General features: G+C 45.8%; 1 protein-coding gene across 1 annotated transcript in view; it reads right to left on the reverse strand.

The window, feature by feature from the left end:
* Positions 1-11,023, reverse strand: part of NGEF (neuronal guanine nucleotide exchange factor) — a 34,082-nt gene extending 23,059 nt beyond the window's left edge. The window contains exons 1-2 of the mRNA XM_014952173.1: positions 10,914-11,023; positions 5,812-6,086 (exon numbers count right to left, since the gene is read on the reverse strand). Coding sequence (XP_014807659.1) covers positions 5,812-6,086; positions 10,914-10,953 — 315 coding nt within the window. The 5' untranslated portion in view covers positions 10,954-11,023. The remainder of the gene's footprint in view (positions 1-5,811; positions 6,087-10,913) is intronic.
* Positions 11,024-11,059: the final 36 nt, after the last annotated feature.

Raw genomic sequence — 11,059 nt, forward strand, 5'->3', positions numbered from 1 at the left:
AATATCTGTTCCCAATGGCCCTGCTCTCTTCATGTAAACCACCAGGTAAGGGGGAATTCTGGTCTTGCCCAGGAGGGATGTTGCTCTGACCCGATGCCATGGCATTGGCTGTGACCAGCCCTCAGAGCTGGTTGCCTTCACAGGGCCACTGCTGGAAGTCCAGCACTAGAGCTCTCTGGAGGTTTGAAATCTAAGCTTTGCTTGCTCAAAGAAGGAAAATAAATATTTTCTGGGCATTTTTGTGAAAATGGAAGAAAAGAAAAAAAGAGTGCCTACCTGTCGAATGTGCTCTTCCACACAGAGGCCTTGTCACCAGGGCACACAACCGGGTTCAAGTCCCTCTTTTGCTTGAGCAAAGAGCATTTTGAGAGCAGCAGCTCTCTGATCTAAATTCACACCATGACACATGGTGCAGATGAGTCTGTCTCTGCCCCTTTTTTCTAACGCCAAAGTGACCCGAATCCAAATAATCCCTGGCAAAATACTTTATCAAAGCTCATACATCTCAGCAAAAATGGTTCAGTTCAAAGATTGATAATACATTGCTAAACTATTTTTATGAATAAATTGTTTTGGACGAGCTCCGCTCAGCTCGGAATCTCCTAAAACATAAAAGATGAAGACAGTGAAGAAAAATCAATACAGTTAGCAAGAAGAAAAGGACAAAACGAAGAAACTATGCAGGAAATAAAACAGGGACAAACTGAAAGGTACAGAACTGAACTGGGAAAGCAGAATAAACCAGAGCCACGCCATAAAAAGGCCATACCAATATCTAATTCAAGGTTCATGCTGAAAGAAGTTTCACTGATTAAATGTTGTTTCTTCATCTCTCTCTGGATCACTACCTCTTCAGAGCCTGGTACCTTGGTGACAGAATTTGTTTTAACGTAAATCACATGTAATACAGTGTGTGTCACTTGTTCCTCCTGCTACATACATGTCTTCTGTCTTCACGTTGACTCCGCGTTGGAACCCAAACAGCATTTCTTTTGGCTTGTTCTTGCATCATTACATTTTCTAGATCGTTAGAAGAAAGCCCTTGGTGATTCATGTTTTGCTGTGTTTGATGCTCAACAGATGTCTGGATAATTAAAACTACACTGTCAATGACTTAGTCATTTCTGATAATTATTCCAGTAGCACATAATTTTCGTATTTCCCTGACCTCTGCGGTCAGTAACATGTCTTTTGCTTTTTCTTTTATTCTTCCTTTTTCTGCATTTGCACCCACATTTTTTGTGACACTTCTAGTTGTCATTTTACATCTTGCTACTGTCACATTTGCTTCAGATGAAAAAGGCTGGTGTGGGAGAGGCCATCGCTGTCTGATTTCTGTTTGAGTTCCCAGGGCTAATGGGCCATGCTGCAACATTTTTATTTTTTTTTTTCTGAAACTGCTGGAGGGTGGATGCGTTTTTGGGGGGGTTTTTTGTGTGTGTGTGTTTTCTTTTCCTTCCTGAAACTCCATTTTCTGGCTCATTTGTTCCGATAAGGGCAATGACAAATTGCCTCCCATTACATGTTTCAAGCATCCATTGCTCTTCCAGTCAAGTTTCTTGTTTTGATGCCTGAAAAACACCCGTGTCTTGTTTTTTATCTTATATTGATAACCTGCTCAGTCATTTTCCGTCATCGCCGATAGCAAAGACAAGATTCCTCCTGTTGTTCCTGTCTCTTTCATTTTGCAGATGAGCAACTTTTTCTCTGACTGTCTAAGCCCTGCTCCATCACAGCTATGGTGGTACTCCCTTCCTTAGCTGTGAACAGGGGTGTTTCTTTCAACTTTCTTTCCATTTGTGTACTGATATTTCCTCTTTGTGGTCTAAATAATACTCTTGTTCTGCCTTTCCTGGCTGAAGAACTGCAATTTCTTCTAGTCCTGCATTTACCACAGCTTTGAAGACAAAATGGGTCAGAAAAGTATGATTTTTGTTCTTAAGTCATTTAGTCCAGAATTTCTGCTGCCCTTCTGTACTTCAGGTAAATTCCTCCAATTCTCCTTCATGAAGCTGAACAATCTACATTCACTTAATCGAGCCCTCATGTACAGCTCAGACTCCCAGTTCACATCCCACATGAGTACAGTTCCAGCACAGCAGGAGCAAGCCATGCTTGGTTATAGCAAGGCTGACTTCAACACCTTCTCTTTAATTGCCTCAGTGATTTCTCCAGCCTTTCTTGTTTTCTGTCCTTGACTATCCACACAAAGCAAATTCTCTGCTTTATCTATTCAATGTTCAGCCAATTTCACAGCTTTCTGGCTTGGAGTGATTTTATAATCTCTTACTGTGCTAATCCCAGAACAAACAGGAAGAAAATTTCAGCTCTGATAAACTAACATCGGGGAAAGCACAGCACTTCTTTAAGGCAGCACTGTCCCATCTCCATCTGCTTTATTTCTCTTGTTATTTAGGCAGAGAGAAGAAAATTCAGCACACTTAATGTTGGGGTTTAGCAGCACAGAGATTTTTTCCCTTGAAACACCTACAGGCAATGAACATAACTCAACAGCAATGGCAGGTTTTGAAATCCGTAATGCAAACTTTTAAGTTAATGCTTCTCTGTAAAATACTCTTCATTTTGAAGCAGAAAGAAAAAGGAAAGCTTGTAATTTTTCAGATGCCAGATTGTGTTTGTAATGCTGGCAGTTAGAACTACCGTGTTTTGCCAGGTAAACAGAACAAATCTGATACGGAAATAATAACCCGAGCAGAAGAAGAACGTGGAAAAGCAACAAATAACTTTAGTCACCTCCAGCCATAACCCTGACACACCAACAGCCTGTGCTTGCCAGCCCGGTGTATAAACACCCTTGATGTTGATTGCGCAAATCCTGGTGAACTTGGGGGAGACCGCTCACACCCTGAGATGCTCTCCAGCACTTTGGGTACAATCAAAGCCAGGGCTGAACAGATACACTGCCACAGTGGTCTCACCAGGAGCAATCCTGGGGCAGGAGAATCGTAGGACCCACAGGATGGAGCCTGTGGAGGCCCATTGCTGGTATCACACCACACATCACACAGGAAACGAGGCTTGTTCGTCCCCACCGCTGGCTACAAATGTGGTGCCATGCGCTGACAAAGAGCACTCCTGCTCCCCACGCTACCCAAAACAGCAATCAGCTGTAAATTGTTGTGTGACTGATGTTTTCATTGATTGCAGCAGCTTACCCCCCCCACCTACTCCTTTCACTGTTTGATGCAGCCTCGTAAATTTCACAGAGTATGACCTAAACAGTGATGTCACTGCACTGTATGCCTAGAAGGCAAATATACCTCGCATTATTTTTCACTGTTTTGCATAAGTCTCCAAGTAACAATGTTTAAAAATAAGGAAGCTTATCAACCTCCATCTCTTCCCTTTCCATTAATGCCATCGCATTTAAAACAGATTACAGTTAACGGTTGAATTCTCCTAAGATTTCTGGTGGGAAGCATGTATCCTGCTAGTAACTTCAGAGGAGGATTAACGTGCACTGGGTACCAAAACCTCTATCGCAAGAGCCTCTTCATTATCCTTCCCTCCCTTTGTAAATTGCTCCCAACACTGAATCAGAAAAGGGTTCTTTTTTCGCTAGAGAAATGTCCAGCAGCAGCAGCATATAGAAAAACCTGTGTAGTTTCAAAAAAAAAACACTGGTGCTAACCAGTGCAACACAGAGAAGTACTCAGCAGGACAAGGCTTGTCTGTGACTGCTATGAAGCTTTTCAGTTTTAAATTTTAATAATTTGACTTAATTTACTCTCAGCAACCCAATTAAGGAACACCACCCCCCCCTCCCCCGTTACCTCCTGCAGCTTGATCTCGTCTGGCTGGAGGATGCTGAGGACCCCGCTGCTCCGGATCTCGGGAAGATCCTGCCATAAGTTGAACCTGGAGTTGGAGTTCCTCAGCAAGCTGATTTGTGGTGGAGCTTTGTTTTCGGTTGTACTTCTAGGTTCTGCTTCAGATGGGGTTTCCTCGCTGGGCGAGCTCTCCTCAGGGTCTGTCTGTGAATCCTGCAGTCGTCTGGTTTCAATCTCCTGGCGTGTGGATTTATCTCGATATTCCTGATACAGGAGCCCTAGGAGGCAACACCGACAGTTCTGAGAGGCTACAGCTGAACAACAGAGTAGGAAGGTATTGTGGGAAAGGATGTTTGTTTTGCCTTAGTTCACCTCGGCAGAGGTGAGAGAGATCCCTTCCGTGCTGAGGGAAAATGCCAATTACGGCGTTCCTATTTCAGCCAGAAGTGGCAACTATAAATGGAAGGCCATTTCTAAATCTAAAGTGCTGTCAACAATCTGCTGTCACAAAACATTTAGTAACACAGTCAGAATCCATGACCAATCGGAAGACATAAAAGGTTTGTTATGTTCCAGGCTTTGAAATGTTTCTTTCAAACCTTGATTTTCTTCTGCAATAGTATTATGTTATATAGTTCTACAGATTGATAGGTATGTGTAAGCGTGTGTCTGGAAAAATAATACTGCACACATCAGAAGTACTTTAAAGGGGTAATTTGATGGCCATGAAAATCCTTGAGGAGGAAACACTGAGCTGCTGTTAAGGCATTGGACAGGTGAAGCATTGGGACAAGAAGCCACAGATAGTAGTTCGTTTCAGTATTGACTTCATAGTTAGGCTCGGACACCTCGCTTAACCCGAGCAGAAGAAGAACGTGGAAAAGCAACAAATAACTTTAGTCACCTCCAGCCATAACCCTGACACACCAACAGCCAGAGCAGGAGAAGAACATGGAAAAGCAACAAATAACTTTAGTCACCTCCAGCCATAACCCTGACACACCAACAGCCTGTGCTTGCCAGCCCGGTGTATAAACACGCTTGATGTTGATTGCGCAAATCCTGGTGAACTTGGGGGAGACCGCTCACACCCTGAGATGCTCTCCAGCACTTTGGGTACAATCAAAGCCAGGGCTGAACAAATACACTGCCACAGTGGTCTCACCAGGAGCAATCCTGGGGCAGGAGAATCGTAGGACCCACAGGATGGAGCCTGTGGAGGCCCATTGCTGGTATTACACCACACATCACACAGGAAACGAGGCTTGTTCGTCCCCACCGCTGGCTACAAATGTGGTGCCGTGCGCTGACAAAGAGCACTCCTGCTCCCCACGCTACCCAAAACAGCAATCAGCTGTAAATTGTTGTGTGACTGATGTTTTCATTGATTGCAGCAGCTTACCCCCCCCACCTACTCCTTTCACTGTTTGATGCAGCCTCGTAAATTTCACAGAGTATGACCTAAACAGTGATGTCACTGCACTGTATGCCTAGAAGGCAAATATACCTCGCATTATTTTTCACTGTTTTGCATAAGTCTCCAAGTAACAATGTTTAAAAATAAGGAAGCTTATCAACCTCCATCTCTTCCCTTTCCATTAATGCCATCGCATTTAAAACAGATTACAGTTAACGGTTGAATTCTCCTAAGATTTCTGGTGGGAAGCATGTATCCTGCTAGTAACTTCAGAGGAGGATTAACGTGCACTGGGTACCAAAACCTCTATCGCAAGAGCCTCTTCATTATCCTTCCCTCCCTTTGTAAATTGCTCCCAACACTGAATCAGAAAAGGGTTCTTTTTTCGCTAGAGAAATGTCCAGCAGCAGCAGCATATAGAAAAACCTGTGTAGTTTCAAAAAAAAAACACTGGTGCTAACCAGTGCAACACAGAGAAGTACTCAGCAGGACAAGGCTTGTCTGTGACTGCTATGAAGCTTTTCAGTTTTAAATTTTAATAATTTGACTTAATTTACTCTCAGCAACCCAATTAAGGAACACCACCCCCCCCTCCCCCGTTACCTCCTGCAGCTTGATCTCGTCTGGCTGGAGGATGCTGAGGACCCCGCTGCTCCGGATCTCGGGAAGATCCTGCCATAAGTTGAACCTGGAGTTGGAGTTCCTCAGCAAGCTGATTTGTGGTGGAGCTTTGTTTTCGGTTGTACTTCTAGGTTCTGCTTCAGATGGGGTTTCCTCGCTGGGCGAGCTCTCCTCAGGGTCTGTCTGTGAATCCTGCAGTCGTCTGGTTTCAATCTCCTGGCGTGTGGATTTATCTCGATATTCCTGATACAGGAGCCCTAGGAGGCAACACCGACAGTTCTGAGAGGCTACAGCTGAACAACAGAGTAGGAAGGTATTGTGGGAAAGGATGTTTGTTTTGCCTTAGTTCACCTCGGCAGAGGTGAGAGAGATCCCTTCCGTGCTGAGGGAAAATGCCAATTACGGCGTTCCTATTTCAGCCAGAAGTGGCAACTATAAATGGAAGGCCATTTCTAAATCTAAAGTGCTGTCAACAATCTGCTGTCACAAAACATTTAGTAACACAGTCAGAATCCATGACCAATCGGAAGACATAAAAGGTTTGTTATGTTCCAGGCTTTGAAATGTTTCTTTCAAACCTTGATTTTCTTCTGCAATAGTATTATGTTATATAGTTCTACAGATTGATAGGTATGTGTAAGCGTGTGTCTGGAAAAATAATACTGCACACATCAGAAGTACTTTAAAGGGGTAATTTGATGGCCATGAAAATCCTTGAGGAGGAAACACTGAGCTGCTGTTAAGGCATTGGACAGGTGAAGCATTGGGACAAGAAGCCACAGATAGTAGTTCGTTTCAGTATTGACTTCATAGTTAGGCTCGGACACCTCGCTTAATTATTTCATTCTGCTTTCCTTCTCAGTTTCTGTGATGATTGAAAACAGGAAAATAACACTCAAAAGGTCCCTGAATGCCGCAGCACAAAGGAAGAGGCTCTGAATTCACACCATCTTGCGGCACATCAGCCACACAAGGTATCTTCTGAGTTCCACTTACTAACTTCAAGAGCAGACGAAATTGCGCAGAATTTACCCCCCACCCCTGATTTCATCTGACAGCACGAAAAAGGTAGGAATCCTGAAGTTCCTTGGCCGTCTTTAGAAGATCTTTTGTCTCTCCCAGGGCTTTCTAACTGCCCCATTTCTCTCCCTGAGCCATCTGTAGGACCCAGAATATTAATTGCTTGAATATAAAATGTAATTTAGAAAATATGAAAAGACAAGAGAGCATGAGCCTGCTCTGAGTCACTCCCCTCACTCAAATTGAAGGAGCGCAATTTACATTATCTCCCTTGGTTTATACTTGAATTGCAAAGTGTAGCATGAATGAATAAAAAGTCCTTGATGTTAAAACAAAAAAAAACCAACCAAAAAAAACCCCAAAACCAGCAAAAAACCAAACAAAAAACCCCCAAACCCTAGATAATTTATTTTGTCCAAATCATTAGGGGTTAAAATCCATCTGGTCACATGCATTCACGAGATTGGATCCCAGAAGCAGATCCTATGTGTAATATGGTGAGAGACAACCGGGTCAGGAGTCGGTCCAGGGAGGGCAGAAACATAGATGTTGCCACCTTTTAAATCTCTGGGCCAGTCTTCAGGAGGCTCTGCACCAGTCACTTAGGTTAAAACCGTATTGGAAATATGCTGGGGAAAAGCAGAGGCACAAAGGACAGCATTACCGCAGTCTGCAAGTGTATCCTGTTATCTGTTCTCCCTGGAAAGACGTTCAACACCGGATTAAAATAGCATTTAAGGGTAGCTGTGCCTAGGAAACCATACCGTCTTCTGTTAGCTTCCTACACGATAACCAGGGAGAGGAGACTTCCCCTGAAGTTCTGCATGCTGCTGCTCCTTACATAATTCCTCTCTGCGTCAACCAGGCTTCTGTGGCTTTCCTAAGCATTTCTGCCCCTTATTCAGCATCAGTGAGGGTGCTGAGGACGCGGTGGGGTGGAAAGGCTCCTTCAGGGATGGGAGAGCATGCTAAGTCGGAGGTGCTTTGAGTGGTACCGATCTGTGAGCTCAGTGGGCTTGAGGGCCCTGGGGCAGCAGGAGGGCACGGGGTGCTTCTGGCCCCACCGAGCTGCACGCCAGAGAGTGGGACAGGCTGGGAGGTAACCCCCTGCAGCAGTGTGGGCAGCACTTCATCAAGGGAAAACGTGCTGGGAAATTGAAGCATAATCTATGTATTTTACTCATATCGGAGATAATTATACTTGCAGTGTCTGATTGTACATGTTGTGCTGGTGGGTCTGCCCTGCAAGTCAAAGGTAATTAAGGATATTTTGGGTAAAGGGCATTTAGCGTCCCTTGTATAGATATGGAGGGAAGCCCTTTAAAAAAGATCCTCAAGACAAATTTCCTCTTTGCTGTTAAGGAAATAAAATCCAACTTGACTTTGTTTCCAGGTTCCCTGCCTGACCAACCAAAGAGGGAAGACCTATGGAGCCTTTGGTGGCAGACAAAAGCAGATACAGACACGGGGAGATGGTTTGGACTAAAGGCATCTACCACCAGAACTCAGTCAGAAATGACAGCAAGGTAAGTCATTTTAAGGAGGGAGCTGAAGAGAGACTGGATGAAGCTCTACCACAGACAGCAATACAGAGAGGAAGCAGAAAGGTGATACCAGCAGAAAGACAAATGACAGGTAGATGTTCAGGCAGAAGAAGGGTAGGAAGAAACAAAGAAGGTCGTGACAGCAAGGATAAAAGACATTCTCGCTATCTTGGTGTAATATCTCGCTATCTTTACTGACATCCATATGTCAGTAAAGAGGTTACAATGGGTAGAGCAAAGGCTTAGATGAGAGAGAGGGAGAGAAGCCATGCAAAAGCCAACTCTGGACGTAGCAGGAGATGGTCACGGCACAGGTTGGGTGGTGTAGGAGACGCAAGGGCAGGGAACAGGGTTCTGACATGTTGAAAGGAGAGCGATACATCTGGGGACTGACTGAATGTGTAGAAAGAAGCTGAGATCAGTAGTTGAATGTGACTCAGAAGATACAATGCTTTAGAAAATGCTTACATTTACTAAGTGAACAAGTACAAAATGTCAGAGACCCGTACAAGCTCCATTCATTGCTTAATGTCCCAACTGTCCCCACTGTGACCTGGCTAAAGGTTAACCATGTGGTCAGACTTTGGGTTTGGTGTTGCCCGTTGACTTAAGTGGTTAAGGCTGATCTTCCTAAGGGGTGTTTACATAGTTTGTATAGAACATAATAGGCTTTTTCCTTTGTGTTTATTCCATTTAATTTTGCTGTCATAGCCTGCCTTCCCAGCTCCCTCAAAAACCGGGAGGGGAATTGAAAAACTAGTTACTAATTGTGGAAAATGCTCGCCTTAGAGAGTTCGCAGTGCTGTTAAAGTAAACGTTATTACATTGAAAGCTATGTAAAATCTCAGGAGGTCCAGAGACGTTTTCTCTGAAATTCTCTGCTCCAGTTTCAGGCAAAAAGTCCATTAATGCCCCAAAGGCAGGAGGGAGGGAAGGGAGCGATTGTGCTCCTGCCATTTGAAACAACCTCTCTGTCGGGGATTAGTGTAGCATCTCTGGTTGTCAAGACCCTGTTTCCTCCATCAAGGTGCAACAGACCTACTTGCAGTTACACTGACGTGTGTAGAGCGATCACACAGCTTCCCTCTGATACACAGCTTATAAAAATATATATAAGTATAGCAACTGGGCTGCTTTGAAGTTCTGCTGTTTTTTTAGTATTTTTATCAGGCCTCTCAGCAGCACAGTCCCAGTAAACCAACAATGTATGGACACATCTGCCTTGGGAGAGTAGGACCTAGACAGCCAAGTAACCCATCTGGCAAACATCCATGCAAATTGTTCACCACTTTTGCTCCAGAAGGCCCCAAACTCAGCTGTTTTGCCTGACAGACGCTGGCAGGCTGCTGGTTTCACACCAGCCTCTTTCCCCAGCGCTGTCCTGGTGGCATCAGGTGCTCCAAGAATCAGCCCTGACACCAAACAGCAGCCGCTCTCCTCTCCCACAGACAGCCTGAGAAGCCTCCTCCTTCCTGCCCAGGGAAGGTTCGCCCTGCTGTTCATGAAAATTATCTGTTTTTTCCCATCAATGTAGCAAAGCGCTACATTCTTGCCCTCTAGATCCAAGTACCTTGCAATTTCACTTCCTGAAATTGAACAGAACTGCTTAAAGAAAAAAAAAAAAAAGGCGAAGCTTCCCACCATAAAACCTCCCTCAGGGTGTGAGGGTTAACTTTGCAGTTGCCCAAATCTCTCTCTGAGGGATGTCACCATTCAGATGTGGGAAACCAAGAAACAAGCTGGGAAGGTCCCCTCCGCATCCCACACAAAAAAAATAAAATAAAAATTTCAAAAATACCACAAGAGCAAAAGCATAACAGCCAGATAACCTCAACTCTGCCTTTACAAAGAGACCGCGGATGATAAAATAACTTACTCCTCCGTGGCAAATGCTACACCAATGCCTGTCACAAATGCACAATGACCCTGGCATACAGCATTGTTGACCCGGTACTTCAGTCTTATACCTTTTTTTGGCTACGCAAAATCAGATTTCAGCAGGAAGTTGGCTGTAGCCTCAACCGCTCGGTAATTACAAGAAGTAATTGTTGCTAATGAAGGGAGGTAAAGCTGCTCAGCGACGGATTTAAATCACCTGCCAGGCAGCCTGCAAACCTGATGCCCCTAAAGACGGCAAAAAACCACACCACGGAGGGTGGGATTATTCTGTTTTAAGCCGGCAGAGAGAGGTTTTTCCAGCGAGGACGGGGAGCCGGGCTCCGGCGACACAGCCCCCTGACCTCCCCCCGGGGCTCCCTCCTGCCGCGTCCCGCTCGGGGTTCCATCCGCGCTCCGCTCGCTCAACTCTGCCGGTTTGAGGGGGCTTAGGGGGGGCGGGAGACCCTCGGGTGAGGGGCCCGTCCCGCCGCGGCGGCACCTCTAGGGGCTGCTGCGCCGCCGCCGAGCGCGGGCAATGGGACAAGTTGTGGGAGAGCGCGGCCGCCGGACCCCCGACCCCCTTCCCCCGCCCCAAACCCGGCCGGGGGGAGAGTCCAGCGAGGCGGGGAACGGCTCCCTTACCGATGTGCTCGATGAGGTTCCTCCAGGAGTCGGCCGTCATGGGGTGGGCAGGCGGCGGCGCCTCGGCGGTACCGGTGGGGCTCTCCTCAGCGGCGGCGGGGGGCTCCCTGTGGGAGGCGGAGGCACCCTCAGCCGCGGTGGCGGGG

This window comes from Calidris pugnax, unplaced genomic scaffold (assembly GCF_001431845.1).
Source record: "Calidris pugnax isolate Ruff unplaced genomic scaffold, ASM143184v1 scaffold232, whole genome shotgun sequence".
Classification (NCBI taxonomy): Eukaryota; Metazoa; Chordata; class Aves; order Charadriiformes; family Scolopacidae; genus Calidris; species Calidris pugnax.